A 26,302-nucleotide genomic window follows, 5' to 3' on the forward strand; every position below is an offset into this window, starting at 1 on the left:
CACATCTTTCTTATGATGTATGTAAACTATTCAAAGAGGTGGAACTTAATTCTCTTGTTGTTGATTATGGACTGTATTTAGTGACTTAATTCCAAAGAACAGAGTATGTAAAGGAAAAAATAGTAACTTTATATTAAAGAAGTCTAGCAGATAGCAGCTTAACCAAATGTAAGGTTGACCTCACCAATAATAAATCATGGTAACATGTACTTTTTGATTTAATATGGTTAGGCAGGAACTTAAGCCTCTGATATTTTTTCCATAAACCCATAACCCCAGAGTAATCATAAAAACATTTTTTTAAAATCCTGACTAGTATTCCACTAAAGTATCAAGGACGTTAAAAAACAAGGAAAGATTGAGAATGTCACAAATCAGAGGAGATTTAGGAGACATGACAACTAAATAAAACATGATATCCTGAATTGAACTCAAACATGAGAAGGAAATAAGTGGAACAATTATATGAATTTTAGTTTCATAGTTTTACCAAATGTACCATAATTATGTTAGACACTATTATTAGCAGACGTTGGATAAAGAAAGAGAATTTTTGCTCTGTACTGTCTTTGCAACTTTTCTGTAAATTTAAAATTATTCCAAAACCAGTTTAGTGTTTTTTAAGAGTGGATTACTAGAGACTTCCAGTCAAGATGGAGAAGTAAATACTATGTTTGCCTCCTCCCGTGACTGCATGAAAATTGCAACTAAATTATAGAACCACCACCCTGAGAAATACCTGAAGACTAGGTAAACAGAACTCCTATAGCTAAGGATATAAGTAGAAGCCACAATAAGATTGGTAGAAGGGGCCCTGGCCGGTTGGCTCAGCGGTAGAGCATTGGCCTGGTGTGCCGGGGACCTGGGTTCGATTCCCGGCCAGGGCACATAGGAGAAGCGCCTATTTGCTTCTCCACCCCCCCCCTTCCTCTCTGTCTCTCTCTTCCCCTCCCGCAGCCGAGGCTCCATTGGAGCAAAGATGGCCCGGGTGCTGGGGATGGCTCCTTGGCCTCTGCCCCAGGCGCTAGAGTGGCTCTGGTCGCGGCAGAGCAACGCCCCGGAGGTGCAGAGCATCGCCCCCTGCTGGGCAGAGCTTCGCCCCTGGTGGGTGTGCCAGGTGGATCCCGGTCGGGCGCATGCGGGAGTCTGTCTGACTGTCTCTCCCCGTTTCCAGCTTCGGAAAAATACAAAAAAAAAAAAAAAAAAGATTGGTAGAATGTGCAGAGACTCAAAACAGGCTGGTTTCACCTCACATGTGGTGGTTAAGAATCAGAAGGAGGATCTTAGTTGTACAGGTCCTTCCTGAGGAGGGAGGATCCCCAGGCTTCCTAGGCCAGAATTACCAGTACTGGTAAGAGGAGTCCCTACAATATCTGGCTATGAAAATCATCAGGGATTCCATCCAGGTGACAATTGTCTGCTATAGACCAGTTGTCCTCTTAAAGTTCCTGAGCACAGACTTGATTGTCCACACTAATCCTGAGTTCCAAAGAAGGGACTGCAGCTTAAGAAGCTCCAGGGACATATGGGGAGGAACTGAGTTGTTTGGCTTCTAGGCGAGAGCTGGTTGGGCCGCTCTCTCTCCCAGACAGAAGTGTTGGCAGGTACAGTTTTTCCATTATTGAGCCCTCTCCCACATAGCCATGAGGTGCAAGCAGATGCCATAACTGAGTTCATCTACTTGGTTAACAACATTTGTCTCACTGTGCTGATGATTTCCTTGAGAACTGCCATACCCAAACTGCACACCATCCCAAACCTTGTTCAGCAACTGTTTCTCACAAGTGCCCAGCCTCAACCTACAGTATGGACTTCTTTAAAATTTTTCAAAGATTTGCAAACCCCAGACAAGCTGTGGCTGGTTTCTGTATGCCCCATACCTCTTGCTAAGTGACCCCAGGCACTAGTGACAGCCAGCCTCTCCAAGGTGCCTTCAAGCCCAGCACAGTCAACTCCTAACCACAGATCATTTTATAGTTTCTATCAGATATCCCTGGGTCAGATACAGGCAGTTGCTTCCCTAGACCTGGACAAGAACCCCTCCCAAGGGTCCACAGAACCAATAAACGTGATGGTCAGCTTCATATGACACTAGACCACCATCTAGTTAGCTGCACAAATGACACACTCTTTGGGGAACTCAGCAGGCAACAGAGCCCACTAAAGCAAATCCTGCTCTGTGGGGTCAGCCCCCAAATAACAGCTTATATACTGTAGTTATGGACAGTCCTCACAGCCAATGAGCGTGAGGGTCAGTTGCACCCAATGAAGTACCAACATCAATCAGAGGTCAACTACAACAGAAGGACACACAAAACCAACACCCATGGAACACCCTTGGAGCACTTGGTTCAGGTCATTTGGGAGTCTGTGTCACTGGGCCCCATAGAACACTTACTACTTAATGCCACCATGCAAAGACTAGGAGATCTACCTAATGCATAAAAAAAAACACAGGGAGGCAGCCAAAATGAGACAGACAAACATGGTCCAAATGAAAGAACAAAACAAAACAGAAAGAGTGAAACAAAAATAGAGGGACCATGTCCAGGTAGCTCAGTTGGTTAGAACAGTGGTCCCCAACCTTTTTTGGGCCAGGGACCGGTTTAATGTCAGAAAATATTTTCACGGACCAGCCTTTAGGGTGGGACGGATAAATGTATCACGTGACTGAGACAAGTGTCAAGAGTGAGTCTTAGACGGATGTAACAGAGAGAGTCTGGTCATTTTTTAAAAATAAAATGTCGTTCAGACTTAAATACAAATAAAACGGAAATAATGTAAGTTATTTATTCTTTCTCTGCGGACCGCTACCAAATGGCCCATGGACTGGTACCGGTTCGTGGCCCGGGGGTTGGGGACCACTGGGTTAGAGCATTATCCCTATGTGCCAAGATTGTGGGTTCAATCCCCTGTGAGGGTAGATACAAGAATCAACCAATGAGTCTGACCTGTGGTGGTGCAGTGGATAAAGCGTCAATCTGGAGTGCTGAGAATGCTGGTTCAAAACCCTGGATTTGCCTGGTCAAGGCACATACCAGAAACAAATATAAATTGATGCTTCCTGCTCTTCCTCCCCTCCATTCTTCCTCCTTCTCTCTCTCTCTCCCCCTCCCTCTTTTTTTTCTAAAATAAAAAATAAAAAAAAAAATCACTAAATAAAAATTAAAGCCTGACCAGGTGTTGGCACATATGAGAAAGCAATCAGTGAACAACTAAAGTTCTGCAACGAAGAATTAATGCTTCTCATCTCTTCCTTCCTGCCTGTCTGTCACTATCTGTCCCTTTCTCTGTCTCTGTCTCTGTGTCATAAAAAAATAAAATAAATAAAAATTTAAAATAAAATAAAAACCATTGAATTCTTAAATAAGTGGAACAATAAAAATCTCTCTTTCCTTCCTCTTTCCCCCCTTGGCCCTCACTTCCCAACCTCCCTTCCTGTCTCTAAAATGAATAAATGAAAAAACTTTTAATGGAGGTAAGCAGTCTCCCAGATACAGAGTTCAAAACACTGGTTATAAGGAGACTCAAATTTAAAGGAAGAATAGATGAAGTCAGGGAGAACTTACACAGATAAAACCATTAAAAAGAAAGAAGAAAAGAAGAAGATAACTACATTAGATGGAATCAACAGCAGATTAGAATAAGCAGAGAATCGAATCAATAATTTGAAATACAAGGTAGTAGAAAACGCCCAATCAAAATAGCAGAAGAAAATTAAAAAATGTTTTTAAGTGAGAGGAGGGGACATAGACTCCTGCATGTGCCCCAGCCAGGATCCACTCAGCAACCCCTGTCTGTGTCCAATGCTCGAATCAGGTGAGCTATTTTTAGCACTTGAAGCTGCTCCTCTGACCAACTGAGGTATCCTCAACACCCAGAACCAACACTCAAACCAGTTGAGCCATTGGCTGCAAGAGAAGAAGAGGGAGAGAAGCAGATCATCATTTCTCTTGTGTACTCAGACTGGGAATTGAACCCGGAAAGTCCATATGCTAGGCCAACGCTCTATCTACTGAACCAACTGGCCCAGGCCTTAAAAATGTTTTTAAATGTGGATACTTTGAGTGAACTCTGGGATAACATTTGCATTATAGAGGTACTGGAAGGAGAAAGAAAAGGTTGATAGGTGACATTTGAAGTAATAATGACTGAAAACTTCCCTAATCTGGTGAAAGAAATAGACCTACAAGTCAAGGAAGTGCAGAGAGACCCAAAGAAGGAGAACCACAGAGACCTACACCAAGACACATAATTAAAAATCAAAAGAGAGCCTGACCAGGTGGTTGCACAGTGGATAGAGCGTCGGACTGGGATGCGGAAGGACCCAGGTTTGAGACCCCGAGGTTACCGGCTTGAGCGCGGGCTCATCTGGCTTGAGCAAAAAGCTCACCAGCTTGGACCCGGGGTCGCTGGCTCCAGCAAGGGGTTACTCAGTCTGCTGAAGGCCCGCGGTCAAGGCACATATGAGAAAGCAATCAATGAACAACTAAGAAGTTGCAACATGCAACAAAAAACTAATGATTGATGCTTCTCATCTCTCTTTCCGTTCCTGTCCGTCTGTCCCTGTCTGTCTCTGCCTATGGAAAAAAAAAAATCAAAAGAGAATCCTAAAAGCAGCAAGGGAAAAGCAGTAAGTTACATACAAGGGAACTTTCATAAGACTGTCAGCTGATTTCTCAACAGAAACTTTGCAGACCAGAGGAGATTGGCAAGAAATATTTAAAGTGATGAAAAACAAGGACTTGGCCCTGGCATGTTGGATTAGTGGATAGAACGTTGACCCAGTGTGGAGACGCTTAGGTTTGATCCTCAGTCAGGTCACACATGAGAAGTGACCATCTGCTTCTCTTCCCCTCTCCTATCTCTCTTCCCCTCTCGCAGCCAGTGGCTCGATAGGTTCAAGTGTCAGCCCCAGGCGCTGAGGATAAGTTGTTTGTTCCGAGTATCAGCCTCAGGTGCTGAGGATAGCTCAGTTGATTCAAGCATCGGCCCCAGATGGGAGTTGCCAGGAGGATCCTGGTTGGGGTACATGTGGGAGTCTGTCTCTCTATTTCCCCTCCTTTCTCTTAAAAATAAGAGAGAGCCTGACCTGTGGTGGCACAGTGGATAAAGCATCGACCTGGAAATGCTGAGGTCACCGGTTCAAAACCCTGGGCTTGCCTAGTCAAGGCACATATGGGAGTTGATGCTTCCAGCTCCTCCCCCCTTCTCTCTGTCTCTCTCTCCTCTGTCTCTATCTCTTTCCCCCTCTCCTCTCTAAAAATGAATAAATAAATAAAAAAAATTTTTTTTTTAAAAAAAGAGAGAAACAAGGACCTACAACTAAGATTATTCTACTCTGTAATGCTATCATTTAGAATCCAAGGAGAGATGAAGAGCTTCCCAGACAAGAAAGCTCAAGTTCATCTTTAACCAACTAGTATTATAAGAAAGGTTAAAGGAAATTCTTTAAGAACACAAAGAAAAAAATAAAATATATAAACAATGAGGTGACAATAACAGTATTAAGTGTAGTTATAATTATGCTAAATGTAAATAGATTAAATCCTCCAATCAAAAAACAGTGGCTGAATGGAGAAGAAAACAAGACCCATACATATGCTATCTACAAGAGACACACTTCAGATTGAAAGACACCCAGACTAAAAGTAAGGGGATAGATAGAAAAAGACACTTCATGCAAATGAAAAAAAATGTGAAGTAGCAATACAGCAGACAAAATAGACTTTAAAACAAAGCTGTAATAAGAGAATGAAGACATTTGCATATATAGTAACCACCATCTGCATATACAATATGTAAATAACCTAAGTGCCCATCAATAGATGGTTGGATAAAGCTGATGTGATATATATGTATATACAATGGAATATTGGCCATAAAAAAGAATGAATAAAATCTTAACTATTTGCAACAAACATGGATGGACTTAACCCTTTAAGTATTGAGTTTTTTTCATGCTCACTGACCCCCTGGAGTGAGGTGTGTTTTTTTCCCCCAAAATGAAATTAGTTTCAGTTCCAGTTTTATTTACTTAAAATTATGTTTATTTGATAGCAAATTTATGGAAACAAGAAGAACATTTGCCTTTTTTTAATGTTGTCTTACACATATACGATCATACTCTGGATGGTCAGGAGGCACGAGAACATTCATGAACATCTGTATTACTCAAGGGGTATTACGGTTAGTGAAATAAGTCAGAGAGAGACAAATACCATTTGATTTCAGTTATATGTGGAATCTGAAAAATGAACAATCAGAACAAGAACAAACTCGGAGATAGAATAAAATGATGGTTGTCATTTGATTGGTCAGTTAGGGACTGGGGTAAAAAAGGTGAAGGATGAGGAAGTACAAATTGGTAGTTACAGAACAGTCACAGGCACTCCCTCTAAACTCCAGCGCTCAGGCAGAAGCTTGAAAGGCATCAGAGACACATGGGGAGGAGCATCAGGAGATAATTGTCCCTTAGGAGAGCAGGGGGGAAAGGGGGAGCAGGCAGCTTTCTTCCTGAAGTGTTGTCAGAGGCCATTGTTCCTTTGATGAGTCCGCCTCCCAAGCTGGCCAGTACGTGCCATATCTGAGACTCTATCAATCTGGGTCATACTGTTTGCCCTACCCTGGTGATTCCTTGAAGCTTTGCCCCACCTATTTTTTGGGCCCATCCAAGCCGTTTTCAGGTTTCTCTCTATAGGAATGGCCTGTCTTTGCTTATGCTTCAGATTTTCCTAAGATCTCTGAAACTAAGTAGCATCTGGCCTCAGCAAGCCCCATACCTCTTACTAAGTAGCTCCCATAATACTAGCAGCAGCTGGCCTTGGTTCACAGGTTGGCATTTCCCGTTCACCTTCAAGTCCTGCATAAGTAGCACCCATCTGCAAATCATTTTGTAGCTCATGCTGAACCGCCCTGGGCAGAACACAAGAAGCAGCATACATTGGCTGCACATTCTGGCAGATCCCAGAGCCAGCACACTGCGTGGTCTGCTTCAGACCATGTAGAAACTACACCACCTAGCCACCTTCACAAGCAACACACTCAAGGGGCAAACTCTGGGCACCAGAGTCCTGCTGAAGTATGTTCTGTTCTGGGGGGGGTGAGTCCCTGCACTTATGATCTTCCTTAGTAGTCAGTGGACACACCCAGTGCTTGCAGCTTATTGGCCTGGGTGTAAATCCCTCCCGTTGACATGTCAATAGCAATCAAGGCTCAACTACAAGAGGAGGGTGTACACAACCCACACAGTGGGTGCACTCTGAGTGCCCAGCTTGGGTGGTCATGGAGGCTATGCCCCTGGACCTACCAGAAACCCACTATATTAGGCCACTTTTACAAAGCCTGGGAGATGCAGCAGATCTACCTAGTATGTAGAAACAAACATGGAGGCTCCCAAAATGCAACAAAGAAGCATCCCAAATGAAAGTACAGAACAGAACTTCAGAAAACAACAAAATGGAGACAGGCAATCTACTAGATGTTAAGTTCAAAACCCTGGTTTTACAAATGCTCAATGAATTTTAGTTATAACTTCAGCATAAAAGGCATGGAAACCATAAAAAAAAAGAACCAATCAGAAATAAAGGATACACTAAATTGAAATGAATAATTTACAGGGAATCAACAGAGTAGATGAAGCCAAGCATCGAATCAGCAATTTGGAATATAAGGAAGCAAAAAGACAATCAGAACAGCAAAATAATTTTTTAAATGAGGATGCCTTAACATTTACATCATGTAGGTGCTGCAGAACAAGGAATTGAAAACTTACTTGAATGACAGAAAACTTCCCCATCTTGTTGAAGGAAATAGACATACAAGTCCAGGAAGTTCAGAGATTGCCAGACAATATGAATCCAGAGGCCCACACCAAGACACATAATTAAAATGCAAAATGTTAAAGACAGAATCTTAAAAGCAGCAAGAAAAAGCAATTACCTACATGGGAACTCCCATAAGACTGTCAGCTGATTTTTCAACAGAAACTTTGTAGGCCAAAAGTGAGTGGCAAGAATATTCAAAGTGAAGAATACCAAGGACCTACAACCAAGAATGACTCTACCCAGCAAAGCTATCATTTAGAATTGAAGGACAGATAAAGAACTTCCCAGACAAGGAAAGCTAAGCCAGTATACCAATCCAGTATAATAGGAAATGTTAAAGAGTTGTTTTTAAGAAGAAAATAAATATATACAAAAATAAGAACAATAAAATGACAATATATACACATTCATCAATAATTGCATCTAAAAAACAAAGTCAGCAAGCAGGACAGAAACAGACGCATAGATAAAAAGAACATATTGACAGTTGCCAGATGGGAGAAAGGTTGGGAGGAATGAGTAAAAATGTGAAGGGGCTAAGAAGTACAAAAGGTTTTTAAGAATAGTCACAGGGATAAAAAATGACAGCATTGAGAATACAGTCAATAATATTGTAATAACTACATGTACCAGGTAGGTACTGGAGTTATTGAAGGAGTTACTTCATGTTAGTTGGAATAAAACATACTCGATAAGTTATGTTGATCAGAGATTTTGGTTTTGTGACAGAGACAGGGAATTAAAGAGGGACAAATAGGGACATACAGACAGGGAGAGAGATGAGAAGCATCAGTTCCTCGTTGCAGCTCCTTAGTTGTTCATTGATTGCTTTCTCATGTGCGTTAATGGGGGAGGGGGGGTTACAGCAGACTGACCCTTTGCTCAAACCAGATGATCCTGCGCTCAAGCTGGCGACCTCGGGATTTCAAACCTGTGTCCTCCGCGTCCCAGTCTGATGCTCTATCCACTGCACCACCGCTTAGTCAGGCTTGATGCAGATTTGAGGAAAAGTAAATGAAATCAGATCAGGCACACAGGCAGGAATAATAGTTCTTCATATGTTGTCTGAAGTAAGGCATTTAACCTGTCCTTTTATAGATGGTGACTCAAATTGACTTAATCACTCAAGCAGTTTGGGACTAAGCAAATTAAATCTCATAAACTTTTAAAAAGAATAACAGGTTGAGCACAATACAGTGTACAGATGATGTGTTGTAGTATTTTGCACCTGAAACCTGTGTAATTTTGTTAACCAATGTCAACCTGGTAAATTCAGTAAAAAAGAAAATAAAAAGAATAATGTCAAATTGTTGTATAAATCATGTGCATATCATGGTTAGTGTCTTGTTTATTTTTAAGTTAAATAGTCTTATATACTGAGTCTAAAATTAGCTTGATTCAAATGAAATGAAATTATACAAGTTTAAGTGACACCAGGTTTCTGGTTTCACCCAATCCTGAAAGCTAATTCTATTAAGTATCTGTGTTAGGTAGCCTAAAACAGGTCTAGTGAGAAAGAGTTTCTGAACTATAGTGTCAAGTACATACATCATTCCTGTTTTTTAGCTTTTCAACTCATGCCTGGCTACATAGGCCAAAATTGGCAACCTGATTTAAAAAATGGGGCTAGCAGTATCATGTAATATTTTTACATTTACAAATTACAGAAAAAGCAGACAGTGGCAAATTATTGTAGGTGTTGATAACTGTTTTGTCCTCCAGGAATAAATTAGAGGTAAATTTTCTTTTGTTTAGGAAAAGGATATACACTGTATAAGCATAGTGGTAGAAGCTAGTATACTGAGGTTTGTTATGTTTTGTTTTTTTAAACTGAAGAATGTAAGCATTTCAGAATTTTCTGATTATTCACATTTTTTCTAGCATAGTGTGTAAGCTACACCTGTAAGTGAAGTATGAACATATGGAGATGAAATTAGAAAATCGATTTTGGTGGTTAGTGCAGTTTTGGGAATTTCATTTCAGTGAACGATCTGATATTGGTATTACAAATAAAGCCTAATTAAAAGGAGGAAAACACTTTTTAGTTTAAAAATCACAAACATAGGCTCCGAATTATTCTCATAGTACGTTTAATTGGTGAGTCAGATAAAATATAGTTCTTCCAGTAAATGTACTTCCCACAATTGGAAACAGCTGTTTTTATTGTGGAACCAGCTCTTAACAGTCACCTTGTTCAGAAGAAGCTTTCAGGGCTACTATGAACTGTGAAACTTAGCAAAGGATTCAGAACTTGAAACAAAAAAAATTTGATCAGATTTTTCTGAATAGGTTGGTATTTTATGTTTATATTCTTTTACTGTGGTGTCCATTTTTCTTATAACCAGTTTTGATTCATTTATTGTTTAACAACCACTGTCAATAGCCCTTGACTTACAAAAGATAGAAGAGGAATTTCTTTTTTAAAAGTTAAAAATTTGCAGCTGTTTTAGTGTTCGTGGGAAGCAGTGATTTAAAAGTGTTAGATATTTGTTTTAAATGTTATTGTATAATAAATTTTTCTCATCTTTGAACTTACCATTGCATAGTATCCTTGCAAATCTAGCATACTTACTCTGTTTTATCTTGGTTTGCCCAAAATTATATCTGGCATTAGAAACATCAAACAGCCTACTCATTGAAACCATTCTATAGTGACTTGGGTCTTTCGTGTTGAACACCCAAACTTCTGTGACCAAAATTCATGCTATGTTAAGTTCTGAAAGTTTTAATTGTGTATTTAGACTAAAGAAATACACGTTTATCTAACAGCTGTTGGTTTCAATCACTGTGGGGTTTTTTTGCTAACTTCATTTGGAAATTTCTTGTTTTGTTATCTAAGTTACTCAGGGCTTCAATGAAGTAATTTGCCTCTTTATTACACTATTTTCTTTGTGCTGCCTTTTCTCACCTGCTTAGACACTGTTATCAGTGGGAGTTTTCTATTTTTATGCTGATACCTTTGTCCATTTGACTATCCTAATACCCAGGCGCCATGTAAATGCAGTATTCCTTTTTTATCTTAGATTTGTTGGATTTCCTCCTGTGTGTCAATCAAGATTGCTTGTGACAGATTAACTTCAGAACATCACCTTGGTTTTCATTCATTGTTGTGTATAATGTGAAGATGTCCAGATTCTTATCCCTTTAAAATCCAGTTATGTTCTTTTTTATTTTCTCAACTTTCTGGCATTCTTAATCATGATTTCATACCATCTTTTCCCTTTTTGTCTAATTGGACATAGAGCCTGTCTTAATCTTTAAAAACTCATTGAATAATAACCAAATATAATCCAGAGATCCTACTATCAAAACAACTTCCAGGGCTCCCTCACATTTCCAAGTTTGCTTTTAAATTTTAATTCCCTTTTTATTATCCCGATTTTCTGATTCTCTATTTTCAGTTTTTCTTACTAGTAGTCAGCTTTCTTCTTTTACATGAAAGCCTCTATTTTTCTAACTGAAAAAAAATTTTTTTTTCTTGTTGTAATCACTTACATTTATGTTGAAGTCCAGTTTTATTTAGGTATTACCTTTGTGCTTAATCTATAATTTCTGCTTCCTTCATTTATGCATGTAGAATTTCTAAACTTATTTTTGAAGCTGTTGTCTGTGTGATGAGACATTCAGTAGTGTTTCTACCCAATAGAAATAAGGAATTCCCATTTATATTCTGTTTACTTCTAAAGTGCTTAGTTATTTGATTTTATACTATATTAAGTGAGAAATGATGGAAACTCTCTGGTATCTAAAATTATATGTCCTTCATGTTTATTATTTACGGAAGTATTTGATTTTCTTGAACTGGAATATAATATACAAACTTCTTGTCCTTTGAGTAGTGGAGAGTCTTCACATATCCCTTCAGGCAGATCTGAAATGACTACAGATGAGACATGAACAAATTGTTTTCACATTATGGAGACAACAAGAAAACAGTAACTCCTCTGAGGAATGAACCATGATTTAGAAGAACCAAAGAGCAAAATAGAAAAAAAAAAAACCCACTACTTTCTCCTGTGTACCAGGGATACCTCCAAGTTCTAACTCATTATTTGGACACATCTGGTTTTATTGATTGTTGAGCAGATAAAATATATTATGCTCACTTTGTTAAAGATGGCGCTGCCCACATGGAAGCCTGTTGTCCAGGTGATATTAATGTGTTGGGGGCGGGCTGTGGGCAGGCAGGATCCTTGTAGCCTGGGTCTTGGTTTTAGGACTAAGCCTTTCCCACCCTTTTTGATGTGGGGTGGTGCAATCCCATCATGCCTCAGATGAGTGACTTTGTATTAGAGACTTTCCTATTTTCTATATTGGATTAAAGTTTTGATTTCTGCACTATAAAGTGGGGCAGACCAGGAGCTTGCTCTCTTGGTTCCTGAGATAAGTATTAGAGGAGAGAGCAGAATAATGCCACGTGGAGGAGAGGAGAGGCAGCCAAGATGGCGGAATGCTGAAAGAGAAGCCAGTTAGTGCAGAGTTTGTATAGAGAGGAGGAGATGGGGAACAAAGGAAAATGAGGCTAGTGAGCTAGAAACCTTTGATTCTAGGAAACTCGGATAAGTCAGTAGCTTTTTGGAGCCCAGTGTGTGTTTTTACTTGCCTGCCGGGTGCAAGCTAGAATTAAAGCTAATGGCCCACCAGTTCGTGGCTCCATTGTTTCATTACCGTCTGTCCGACTCTAATGTGAACCTGCATGGGCCAGGCCGCTGTGATGGTGGCCATATATACTGGCTTTACATTGATGTAATATTGAACATAATCCCAACCTTGGAGAAGGTGAAGAATTAATGAATTAGCAGATTTACTTCAGGGCCCTAGCCAGGTACAGCAGTTGCTGAGAACATCCTCCTGGCACTCCAGGGTTGCAGGTTCAGTCCCACAGTCAGGGCACATACAAGAAACAACCAGTGAATGCATAAATAAATGGAACAACAAATCTATATTTCTCTCTCTCTGAAATCATTAAATTTTTTTAAAAAGTTTAAAAGATTCACTGCATAGGAGCTTTTCCAACTTTGCAGTTACCTACCAGCATTGGAGATACCTATCTTACTAGTACTTTTTTTTTTTAATCTTTAAGACTTTATTCATTTTAGAGAGGGGAGAGAGAGGGGTGGGGGAGCAGGAAGCATCAACTCCCATATGTGCCCTGACCAGGCAAGCCCAGGGTTTCGAACTGGGGACTTCAGTGTTCCCAGGTCAACTCTATCCACTGTGCCACCACAGGTCAGGCCACTTGCACTCATTTTACTAGTACTTCTTTATGTTTAAGAGAAATGCTTGATGTTTTAGATTAGTTCTAGTTCCTAATTAGGCAGATGTGAGTGAGAGTGCTTTATTTTTCCAACATTAAAGTATAAATATATTTACTTCCCTACATTTTATAGTTTAATTGGTAGCAGAGTCAGGAATCAAACTCACCATGCCTTACTCCGTAGTTCATGTTAACACTATTCCACTCTGCATTACATTGGTTTAGTTTTGAAACACAGATATATTGGCCTCTTTTGAAATGGATATGCTTGTTCTCTTTGGGTATTATCTTGTTGTTCCCCACCCACCCAACTGCATAATGGCACTTATAAAACAGTATACTTCTGGCAGTATTAGAGATGATGTTTGTAGATTTCATATGATTAGCTCAGTTTTAACATGCTTTTGAACATCTTTTGTAGGTTGCTACCTCTTGCTCATAAGTATCATCATTTTCCAGTCCAAAACTTGGTTGCTTTACATCATTAAGTAATACTTTTTTCGGGTAACCTCATTCTCTTACTGCTTGAGCATTGTAAATGAAATAAGGGTCTAGCCTGATGATTATGAAGCCCTAGAGATCTTTGTCTCAGGGATACAGCTTTATTTCCCTTAAACATGGAATATTGTCAAGAACATCTCTGCTTTCTTTGAACAAGGAATTCAAACAGACTTTCAAAAATGAAAAATGAGAACCTTCCTGAGTGAAGTTTTAATCTAATCTTCTATTAAATCCTAAAATAGGTTGCTGGCCACCATTACTTTCAGGAAATGACAAATGGCTCAGAAGCTAAGGAAGCTAAGCCATCTCTCTCTCAATTGTTTCAGTTTCTCAGGAATTGCTGTACAATGCTGCCAATAACGATCTCCGGGGATCTGACCCCCATTCCACCTCCCACTGCCTCCTCTGCAGCTCCAGATGCCATCAAAAGAAGGAGCTTTGAAGAAAGTGCCTGTACTCTCTTTTACCCTGAGGTGGGTGAGGCTAGGCAGGGTGATTCTTAGGATATCCTGATGATCAAAGGTATAGCGGAAGCCTTCATCAAGAATTTCTTGAAGATGACCAAGAAATATGGGAAACCTTACCAAATAGCCTAGAAACTGAAGACGGAGCTCAAGAATGGATGGCACAAATGCCACCTGAAATGTAATACATGCTGACATATAAGACCCTAAATAAGCTCCTTGAGGGCATAGGCTATTATGCTGTTTTTACATCTCTTCCCCCACCTCTACAATATCTAGCATAGTGCCAAACATATAAACTATATTCAGTAAATGTTAGTTTATGGCTGAGAGAGAGGACTTTATAGAAAGTGCTCTCCAACCCCTTCTTTTCTTGACATTCAATCTAAAATTGTGTGCCCATTTATTAGGAGAATAATGCTAAACACAGTTCAATGATGTCTCAAGCTTCTTGGCCACTGTTGTCTTCTGTCTGGCTGTGTGTCGGAGTAGGAAATATTTATCTGTCCAGTACATAAATTTTCCATTATTAATACTGGAAAAATAAATGTTATGTCTTCATTGATGCCTGGGTTTTTATTTCTTAGGTGTTGTATTATATTTAGCTGTGTAATGGAAATCCTATCTCATCAGAACCACAGTCTAGGGGATTTTAAAATCCCTTTGTATCTATTTTTAAGATTCAATAATAAACAGTCTTGCTTCTAGATTAGGTCTTGCATTAGTCATCACTGTGTTTCAGAAATAACATCAATTTCCTAGAAATCTAACTTGTCTTTTATCTCACCTGAACAATGCTAAAAGAATATTTACAGTGATTGAAGATAATTATTTACTTGAAACAAAGCTCATGGTTTACTGTTTTTCTTAGAGAAAGGGAGACACTAGAAACTTAGCTATATTCAGTTCTTCAGTTTATCCTTCATTTCTTCATTAAGGAGTTATTATCCTTCACTTCTTCATTAATGAGTTAATTCTCATTTAGAGGCAGATCTATAAAATCTCATCTTCAGGTATTTGATTTCTTTTCCCTTTTGTGCCTCCAGTTATATGTAAGGCTTTTTATTTGTAATGTTTTTCAAAAATTTCAGAGTGCTACTAGTTTTTTGGCAAATATGAAATGGACATTATTTATATATTTTTAACAGCTAGTGTTTTAGGTTATAAGGAATCCAGTGAGAACCAAGTATATTTTATTCGGGAAAATAATCTTTCCTGAATGACATACTTTTTATCTTGAATAAGAGATGTGTTTAATTATGCTGCATTGACTTGGGGTTTTGGTAAAACTATGAGACATATTGAAAGGAAATTGAGTTTCTTTGTCTTTATGAGTTTTTACGTACAAAACAAAAGAACCTTAAATGTTCAGTTTTAAAGGCGGTTTATGCTATTCTGTGGATAAATTAATCACTTTAGTATATGGTGCAGAGGAAAATCATAAGATATGAAAATGACTTCTGTAGGTTAGATAGGGTATATAGATTTTAGATCTAACTTTAATTATCATCTCTAATTCTATTAAATGAAACCATCATGTTGCATTGTAATTTTGTTAGTTTATATGGTAAATTTGAATCAAGAATCAGGAATATTTGATTAGAATATTGTTAGTGATTTTTATTAATATCTCAATTATGTTTCATGTAGTAATACCTAAAAACTCAATTATTTATTCTGATCATTCTTTCACTAAAATTAGTTTTCCCTCTGTTAACCTAACAGGATAAATTATGTATATGAAACCTGTGAAATTCTGTCAGCAACATCTAGTGCGGTTTGTCCTCTGCTTATTGTCCTCTTATTGTCAGCTTAAAAATAATATTATTACAGGGAATGGCAGTGGCAACAACTAAAATGTTACAGTGCTAACACAGAATGGTTTAACATTATTTTTAGACTTGTATTTTCCTATGATTTCTATCTTTTCCTGTCTCCCCAGGTTCCCAACCAACCTTAGATAACTCTTCCCAGCGACCATCAGAGAGCAAGAACAGTAGCCCTACCCGGAAGAGGTCTTTATCTGAAAGTACTTCTTCGACAGGCAAGTACTATTCATTTTACCAGACTTTGAAGATAATTTTCCATCTGTTACTTGTGAATAGACTTAAAATATATTGTATACTTACAATAAAAAATATTATTTATACTGACTTATATAATATTATATAAAAAACAAAACAAAGTTGGGCCGCAGCCAGTTGGCTCAGTGGTAGAACGTTGGCCTGGCGTGTGGAAGTTCCAGATTCAATTCCCGGTCAAGGCACACAGGGAAACCCCCACACATCTGCTTCTCCACCCCTCCCCCTCCCCCTTCTCTCTCTCTCTCTCTCTCTCTCTGTCTCTGTCTCTCTCTGTTTCTCTCTGTCTTCCTTTCCCACAGCCATGGCTCGAATGAGCAAGTTGGTCCGGGGCGCTGAGGATGGCTCTATGGCCTCACCTTATGTGCTAAAATAGCTTCATTGCTGAGCAACGGAGCAGCAGCCCCAGATGGACAGAGCCCCCCTGCTCCCCACTGGATAGAGGGCTTGCTGGATGGATCCTGGCTGGGACATATGCAGGAGTCTTCTTTCTGCCTTTCTGCCTCTCACTTAATTAAAAAAAAATTGGCTCTTGGATGAGAGAATCAGTAATAATGTATATTGAGACAGTATAAAATGCTCACAAAAATTAGGAGATCAGGGAAAGTGCAGGTACTCCTGTACTTTCAGCCTTCTGTATAGGGCATTTTCACCAATGAAATACAAGTTGGTTTTACAACTCATTTGCATAATCAACTTTTTGCTTTGCTGATCTTGTTTAATTTAAAAAAATCAAATGTTTTTGTGGGTTTTTTTTGACAGAGACAGAGTCAAAGAGAAGGAAAGATAGAGACAGACAGAAAGGGAGAGAGATGAGAAACATCAATTCTTCATTGCAGCTCCTTAGTTGTTCAGTGATTGCTTTCTCATATGTGCCTTGACCCCAGAGCTATAGCAGAGCAAGTAACCCCTTGCTTAAGCCAGCGACCTTGGTCTAAAGCCAGAGACCTTGGGCTTCAAGCCAGCGACCTTTGGGCTCAAGCCAGTGACCATGAGGTCATGTCTATGATCGCATGCTCAAGCCAGTGACCCCTCGCTCAAGCTGGTGAGCTCGCGCTTAAGCCAGAAACCTCGGGGTTTTGAACCTGGGTCCTCTGCATTTCAGTCAGTGCTCTATCCACTGCACCACTGCCTGGTCAGGCAAATGCTCCTATTTTATATCACTCCATATTCATTTTGAAATATCCCTAATTTTTGTGAGCAGTATAATAGTCTTCCTTTTTTACCCGTTTGTGTCCAGCTAAAGGTGCAGTAGTCCTCCTTTATCCACAGGGAATCTGTTTCAAGACCCCTAGTGGATGCCTAAAATCACAGATTGTACTGAATTATATATATATATATATTTTATATTCATGTCTTCTACCCACAAATTTATTGCTTTTCCATTTTAACTGAGTATTTATCACACACCATGTCCTGTAGCTTTTGCAATTTGAGATGTAACAGCAAAACTAACATGAATTTCTTTTTCTTTCTCTACAATTTTTTGGAGGGAATATACATTTTCACCATAGATCTTTATAACCTCAGTATATGATTTTTTTTCTTTCCCTTTAAGTTAAAAACTTTCACCTTTTCATTTAAAGGGAGTACTTTATGGTTTCTTTTTGGGATATCTCAATTACCAGCATCACTACTCTTGCACTTTGGGGCTATTATTAAGTAGTATAATAACAGCTAATTGCACACACGCACTGCAGTACTGCACAGTTGATCTGGCAACTGAGAATGCTACTAAGTGACTAATGAGGTGTAGATAGCATATACAGCATGGATACACCAGACAAAGGGATATTTCACATACTGGGTGTGACAGAGAAGGATTACAGGAGATTCATCATGCTACTCATAACACTGAGAAATTTAAAACTTATACATTGTTTATTTCAGGAATTTTCCACTTAATATTTTTGGACCATAGTTGACTGCAGGTAACTGAAACTGTGGAAAGCAAAACGGCTTATAAGGGTAGAGACTACTATAGTCCAGAAGGAATAATTCAAAATGATAGGTGCAAGAGTAGGCAGACACAAAAATAGAGATTTTTAAAGTTGAGTTGAAGTAAAGGTTGTGTTTATAATAAAGACTTAGTTATACTATATAAAGTTGTTAGTAAAGTCATAGTTTCCAAAGTAGCATTCACAAATCTCAGATATGCAAAACATTTTTAGGTTGTAAAAAGAATCTCTATTAATATTTATTTCTAACCTCAACTTTTATCTTTTTTTTTTTTTGTCTTTTTCTGAAGCTGGAAACGGGGAGGCAGTCAGACTCCTGCATGCGCCCGACTGGGATCCACCCGGCACGCCCACCAGGGGGTGATGCTCTGCCCATCTGGGGCGTTGCTCTGTTGCAACCAGAGCCATTCTAGCGCCTGAGGCAGAGGCCACAGAGCCATCCTCAGCGCCTGGGCCATCCTTGCTCCAGTGGAGCCTTGGCTGTGGGAGGGGAAGAGAGAGACAGAGAGGAAGGAGAGGGAGAGGGGTGGAGAAGCAGATGGGCACTTCATGTGCCCTGGCCGGGAATCGAACCCAGGACTCCTGCACGCCAGGCCGATGCTCTACCACTGAGCCAACGGGCCAGAGCCTCTAACCTCAACTTTTAAAATCAGTAATATATGCCTGACCTGTGGTGGCACAATGAGTAAAGTATTGACCTGGAATGCTGAACTTACTGATTCTAAACCCTGAACTTGTTGAGTCAAGGCACATACAAAAAAGCAACAACTATGAGTTGATGCTTCCTGCTCCTCTCCCATCACCTTTCTCTCTCTCTTTTTTTTATTTTTTATTTTTTTTATTTATTTATTTTTTTTTCATTTTTCTGAAGCTGGAAACAGGGAGAGACAGTCAGACAGACTCCCGCATGCGCCCGACCGGGATCCACCCGGCACGCCCACCAGGGGCGGTGCTCTGCCCCCCAGGGGGCGATGCTCTGCCCATCCTGGGCGTCGCTATATTGCGACCAGAGCCACTCTAGCGCCTGAGGCAGAGGCCACAGAGCCATGCCCAGCGCCCGGGCCATCTTTGCTCCAATGGAGCCTTGGCTGCGGGAGGGGAAGAGAGAGACAGAGAGGAAAGCGCGGCGGAGGGGTGGAGAAGCAAATGGGCGCTTCTCCTATGTGCCCTGGCCGGGAATCGAACCCGTGTCCTCTGCACGCTAGGCCGATGCTCTACCGCTGAGCCAACCGGCCAGGGCTTTCTCTCTCTCTTACTCTCTCTCTCCCCCACTCCTCCATCTAAAATCAATAATAAAATAAAATAAATATATATATATATACACATAATGTCCCAATGAGGTATAACAACATATTTATATAATTTATACTTAGATTTAGGTTATGCTTTTTGTTTTCTCTTATTGATAATATGTGTGTTTTCAAAAGCCAGAGAGAGGAGATACCGGTATGGTAACTTTACTGAGGATTAGAGAGTAAGAAGTCATTTTTTATCTATCAGTGTTATCAGGATAGATGAGGAATGTAATAGCTTCATTCCAGGCATTAATATATGTAAAGGGAAGAAAGTGAGTTCAAGAAACTAAACAAAAGAACCAGTGTGGTTGAGCAAAGACAATGACCAAATATGAGGCTGTAAAGAAAGAAGGGATCAGTTATGTATAGCTTTATTAATAACACTTAGAAGCCATTGGAAGTTTTAAACAAGAAAGTGATTAGTCATATATATATAACTGTATCATAAAAGCTATTTTAATGTGTTTTTCTTTCATTCAGTTCTAAAATATTTGCCCCACACCACCAAATTTATGGGCAACATGTTACCACTAACAAATGACTTTTTAAAAAAATTCATGATATTGGTTGAAAAGACCTTTTTCAGAGGATCTTAGAAGAAAACAAACATAGTAGGCTATTTTAACCACAGGCAAAAAAGGAAGTGGAGCCCTGGCCGGTTGGCTCAGCGGTAGAGCGTCGGCCTAGCGTGCGGAGGACCCGGGTTCGATTCCCGGCAGGGCACACAGGAGAAGCGCCCATTTGCTTCTCCACCCCTCCGCCGCGCTTTCCTCTCTGTCTCTCTCTTCCCCTCCTGCAGCCAAGGCTCCATTGGAGCAAAGATGGCCCGGGCGCTGGGGATGGCTCTGTGGCCTCTGCCTCAGGCGCTAGAGTGGCTCTGGTCGCAACATGGCGACGCCCAGGATGGGCAGAGCATCGCCCCCTGGGGGGCAGAGCATCGCCCCTGGTGGGCGTGCCGGGTGGATCCTGGTTGGGCGCATGCGGGAGTCTGTCTGACTGTCTCTCCCCGTTTCCAGCTTCAGAAAAATGAAAAAAAAAAAAAAAAAAAAAGGAAGTGGAATTTGTACATCTCTTTAGGCACATTTCTCCACAATGACTTTGAGTCTTAAGGTTATAACCTAAATTGTGATTATTCATTTTGTAGATTTCTACCCAAGTGCTTTTGATTAGGAGATCACTTGAGACTTACGGTCAGAAAATTTAATTTCTTCATCAGCACAAGTTCTCACTGCCAAATTATATCAATAGGTATTAGTTGAATTTATTTGATGATTATTTTTAACATATTGGAAACTTTTTATTAATACTTTTGTGCCAAAAAATATAATGGAATTCTAACAGCATTGATTATCTCATAGTGCTTTGTTTTTATACTACTTCAAAGGGTCTTTTAAACTCAGGTAGTATAGTTAGTAACTAGTTTTGATGGTGTCGGTCTAGATCAGTGTTCAGCAAACACACCCTATGGACAAATGTGGTCCAAGGTCTCTCTGTGTAGCCCTCAAGCTGAGGATTGTTTATACATTTTAAAGCATTGTTTAAAAGCATTAAAGGGAGCCTGACTGTGGTGGCACATGGATAAATTATGCATTGACCTAGAATGCTGAGGTTGCCAGTTTAAAACCCTGGACTTGCCTGGTCAAGGCACATAATGGGAGTTGACGCTTTTTGCCCCTCCCCGCTTCTTCTCTCTCTCCCTCCCTCCCTCTCTCCTTCTCTCTCCCCACTCTAAAATGAATAAAGTTTTTTTTTAAAGCATTAAAGGGAGAGTAAAAAGTATATGTGAGACACCATAATGTGTCCTTAAAAGCCTAAAATACTTACCATTTAGTCTTTTATAAAAAAAAAAAGATTGTCACCCATGAAAAGAATGAGATTTCAGTAAGAGACATATTAAATGAAGAAAATATTTTACTTTAGGAAACCAAAGAAATAATATCTATATCCACAAAGTTTCTCTTAATATAAGACTTTTATTCATTCAAATAACTATTTATGGGAGGTTACTATGAGTACTGATCACTGGGGATACAAGCATGAATAAGGTAAGGTTCCTGCCCTCAAAGATTTGGACATATTCACTAATAAAAATTGTGTTAAAGTCTCTAACAGATGAGAGCACAAAATATTATGAGACACAGGGAAACTAAGAGCACTAACCACTTGGATTGACTAAAGAAGATATTCCTGAAGATGTGACATATATACTACTATAATTTGATTAGACAATTGGGGCAAAATAAAGGGTAAGAATGTATTTTACACACTGATAACCGCATGTCCAAAGAAAGGCACAAAACTAAAATAGAATGGTATTTATGGAGAGCAACACATCATTTGATATTATAATGTTCAAGAAGTATTGTGTGATGGTGTTTAGAAATGAAGCTGTAAAAGTAATAAGGAAAATATCACATAAGCTATGTTTTTATTCATTTGAAGGTAAAGCAATTGGAAGCCACTGAAGGAATTTGAATAGGGAATGTAAAAATTGTTTAATATTTTGTATCAATCAGAATAGGCTAGATTTGAATGCTAAAAAAAAATTGCCGGCCTGACCTGTGGTGGCGCAGTGGATAAAGTATGGACCTGGAAATGCTGAGGTCGCCAGTTCGAAACCCTGGGCTTGCCTAGTCAAGGCACATATGGGAGTTGATGCTTCCTGCTCCTCCCCCTTCTCTCTCTCTGTTTCTCTCTCTCCCTCTCTCTCTCTCCTTTCTAAAATGAATAAATAAAATAAAAAAATAAATTGGGTATTATTATTATAAAAAAAAAATTTAAAAATTTGCCAACATTTCAGTAGCTTAAAACAAAGGGTGCCTGACCTTTGGTGGCGCAGTAGATAAAGCATCGACCTGGAATGCTGAGGTCCCCAGTTTGAAACCCCAGGCTTGCCTGGTCAAGAAACATATGGAAATTAATGCTTCCTGCTTCTGCCTCCTCATTCTCTCTCTCCCTCTTTCTCCCCTCTGTAAAATGTATAAATAAAAAAGAAAATATAAAACAAAAGCTGATTTTGGGCCCTGGCCACTTGGCCTAGTGATAGAGTGTCAGAAGTCCTAGGTTTGATTCCCGTCCAGGGCACACAGGAGAAATACCCATCTGCCTCTCCATTCTTCTCCCTCTCCTTTCTCTCTCTCTCTTCCCCTCCCACAGCCAAGGCTCCAACATTGGAGCAAAGTTGGCCCAGGCACTGAGGATGGCTCCATGGCCTCTGCATCAGGTGCTGGAATGGTTCCTGAGGAAACGGAGCAACACCCCAGATGGGCAGAGCATCGCCCCCTGGTGGACATGCTGGGTGGATGGATCCTGGTCAGGCATATGCGGAAGTCTGTCTCTTTGCCTCCTCACTTCTCAATTCAGAAAAATACTGAATGAATGAATGAATGAATGAATGAATGAATGAATGAATAAATAAATAAAAACAGGCTTATTTTGGCCCTGGCCAGTTAGCTCATTCAGTTAAGAGCGTTGTTCAAAAGGACAAGGTAACAGGTTTGCTTCCCAGTCAGGGCAGACACAGGAAGCAACCAGTGAGTGCACAATTGAGTGGAACAAATAAATGCTTCCCTTCCTCCCCCTCTTTCCTTTCTTTGTCTTTCTAAGAATCATTCAATCAGTAAAATTAAGCCTGGTCAGATAGCTCAGTTGATTGGAGCGTTGTCCCAGAGAGCGGAGGTTGGTGGTTCAGTTCCCTGGTCAGGGCACATACCAAACCACGTCGATGTTTCTTTGTCTCTCCCTACTTCTGATAAAGGCAAAACAAAACAACAAAGTCTTAGTTTTTGTTCACGGGGTTTTTTTTGTTTTTTGTTTTTTTACAGAGACAGAGAGAGTCAGAAGGATAGACAGGGACAGACAGACAGGAATGGAGAGAGATGAGAAGCATCAATCATTAGTTTTTCGTTGCGTGTTGTGACCTCTTAGTTGTTCATTGATTGCTTTCTCATATGTGCCTTGACTGTGGGCCTTCAGCAGACTGAGTAACCCCTTGCTGGAGCCAACAACCCTGGGTCCAAGCTGGTGAGCTTTTTTTGCTCAAGCCAGATGAGCCTGCGCTCAAGCTCGCGACCTCGGGGTCTCGAACCTGGGTCGTTCCACATCCCAGTCCAACGCTCTATCCACTGTGCCACCACCTGGTCAGGCTCACGGGTTTTTTTTATGTTGTCTTCCCCCTAGGATTCTGTCTGATAGGGTGGCCTCTGTCTGGAATGTTGCTTGTTTTGTAGAAGAGGATCATAGTAAAGCACTAACTGGCTCTTAAAATTTCTACTCAAGTAACATGTTATTTCTTACATTTCAATGCCAAAACAAGTCACATGGTTAAATCTTAAGTCAATGTGGTGTGGAAAGTATAATCCTATTGAAGGAGGGGGCAGCAAATATTTATGAATAATAAATCTACCTATCACATATGCATTTTTAGGAAACTGCTAAAACATTACAGTTTAGTGGAGTGTGGTTAAACAAATGCATAAAGACAGTAGATAATGGCTTCAGGTTGGATATATTAAGTTTGAACTGACTTTGTGCTATTTCTATGGAGATGTTGGATAGCCCACTTGCAAGTAGTGGTTTATATGATACTTTGAGAGACATGGTAGAGATACCAATCTAGCATTATATATAAACTTGAATCTGACTGAATGAGATTGCCCAAGGACAAAGTGTAAATTGAGATGAAAACAGAAATGGAGATTTAAGAAATAATAGCATTTGAAAAGGAAGTGGAAGAAAAGATGTAAGTGAATGACATAAGAATGTTTTAAATTGATTTTCCAGAAAAAGAGAGGAGGAAGCATTCATTTGTGTGTTCCACTTAGTTGTGCATTCATTGGTTGCTTCCCATATATGCCCTGACTGGAGTTCTGCCCTATAACCTTGGTGTTTTGGGACAACATGCTAACTGGCTAGGGCTAATATATTTTTTCTAAGATTATTTTTAAATTTTTTTTTTTTTTAAGTGAGAGGCAGGGAGGCAGAAACGCAGGCTCCCTCATGAGCTTTGACTGGGATCCACCCAGCAAGCCTCCGACCAGAGGATGCTTTGCCCATGGGGCTGCTGCTTCATTACTCAGTGACCAAACTATTTTAGCATCTGAGGCGAGGCCATGGAGCCATCCTCCGCACCCGGGACCAACTTTGCTTGAGGGGAAGAGAGCTAGGGGAAGATTAGATAGATAGACAGATAGATAGATAGATAGACAGACAAACAGACGGGGAAGGGTGGAGAAGCATGTGGTTGCTTCTCCTGTGAGCCTTGCCAGGAATTGAACCTGGAACTTTCACATGCCTGGCAAACGCACTACCACGGAGCCAACCAGCCAGGGCACTAAGCTTTTTCAATAAATTTTAAAATAGAAAAATCAGGCACATAGATGGTGGCAGCATGCCTGAGTTATAGGAACACTGGCTTGGTCAGGCCTTAGTGTGGCCTTCACGTTTGTTTGCTCGCATCCACCCCTCATCTGGCCATGGCAGAGCCTTTGCCCACCTGATGCCCAGTGCCCATCATCCTTATCACCCCATATCTGTCAGCCAGCTTGAGTCAGAGAACCACCAAGGTGCAATTGCAGGAGCTGGAGCAGTACCAGTTGTGCTGCAGAGGTTGGATGGGAGGGCACTGGGAAATTGTTCTTTTTGACCTCACCTGTGAATAAAGGTTGACCTGGAATGCTGAGGTTGCCGGTTCCAATGGGCTAAGGCACATAAGAGAAGCAGCTATGAGTTGATGCTTCCCAAGTCTCCCCTCCCCCTTTCTCTCTTTCTCTGCTCTCTAAAAAGTAAAAAAAAAAAAAAAAAAAGCTCTGGTTTCTCTTCAAATCATATAAATCTTTCGCCTTTTAAAAAGTCAAAAAAATAAAAATAAACTAAAATATAAGAGTACACATCATAGAAGCCTCTTTAAGACATGATTTTTAAAAAATTTATTGATTGATTCTGTAGAGAGAGTCAGAAATATCCATCTGTTCCTTTTTGTGCCCTGAGAATCAAACCCACAACCTTTGTGTATGGAGACAATGCTTTAACCTAGTAGTTTTCAACTTTTTTATCCTTGGGGAACAGTGACCTAACCAGCTGGAAATGGAAACACTCAACAAATAAACTTTCTTCTTATCACACATAACAGTGCAACATGGTACAAGTTGGTGCTTTATTTCCAAATTCTACATGTATGATGCATTGAATACTACATAAGTTTGTTCAAATATTTTTTTTCTATTGCACATGATTTGTAAATGCTCTGCAGGTTCAGAAGGTTGTTTGACCAAGCCTACAGGTTCCAAAGATATCTGAGATAACCTTAATAGTATTTCCATTGATGATACAGTATGATAAGTGGCAATCACCCTGAGCATAAGTGAATTTGACTAAGATCTTGGGTCCATAATATTCATACAACATCTTTAACTTTTTCCTGGACCGGCACAGTATTTCTGGCAGACTAGTGTTTGACAAACACTGCTTTAACCAACCAACCTATGCAGCCAGGGCTGATAGAAGTCTCTTAATGTCTGATATCACAAAGAGGTTGAGATTTGGACAGACAGTGTCAAATGATTGGGAAAATGCTTCCTTCCTGCCTTCCTGTTTTTGTGAGAGACAGATAGACACACAGGAAAGGAGAGGGATGAGAAGCATCAACTCATAGTTGTGGCACTTAAATAGTTCATTGATTGCTTTCTCATATGTGCCTTGACCAGGGGGCTCCAGCCAAGCCAGTGACCCCTTGCTCAAGCCAGCGACCTTGGGCTCAAGCCAGCAACCTTGGGCTTCAAGCCAGCAACTTTTGGGCTCAAGCCAGCGACCATGGGATCATATCTGCGATACCACACTCAAGCCAGCAACCCCAACTCGGTGGTGAGTGGTGAGCCCACACTCAAGCTGGCGACCTTGGGGTTTTGAACCTGAGTCCTCAG

At 40.2% G+C, this 26,302-nt stretch overlaps 1 protein-coding gene across 4 annotated transcripts in view; it reads left to right on the forward strand.

Moving 5' to 3' along the window:
• The window catches only part of ASH1L (ASH1 like histone lysine methyltransferase), a 319,672-nt gene that overhangs the window by 120,849 nt on the left and 172,521 nt on the right, over positions 1-26,302 (forward strand). For all 4 annotated transcript variants that reach the window (XM_066261892.1, XM_066261891.1, XM_066261895.1 and 1 more), the window contains one exon: positions 15,991-16,092. In XM_066261892.1, coding sequence (XP_066117989.1) covers positions 15,991-16,092 — 102 coding nt within the window. The remainder of the gene's footprint in view (positions 1-15,990; positions 16,093-26,302) is intronic.

Source organism: Saccopteryx bilineata, chromosome 2 (assembly GCF_036850765.1).
Source record: "Saccopteryx bilineata isolate mSacBil1 chromosome 2, mSacBil1_pri_phased_curated, whole genome shotgun sequence".
In the NCBI taxonomy this organism is placed as follows: Eukaryota; Metazoa; Chordata; class Mammalia; order Chiroptera; family Emballonuridae; genus Saccopteryx; species Saccopteryx bilineata.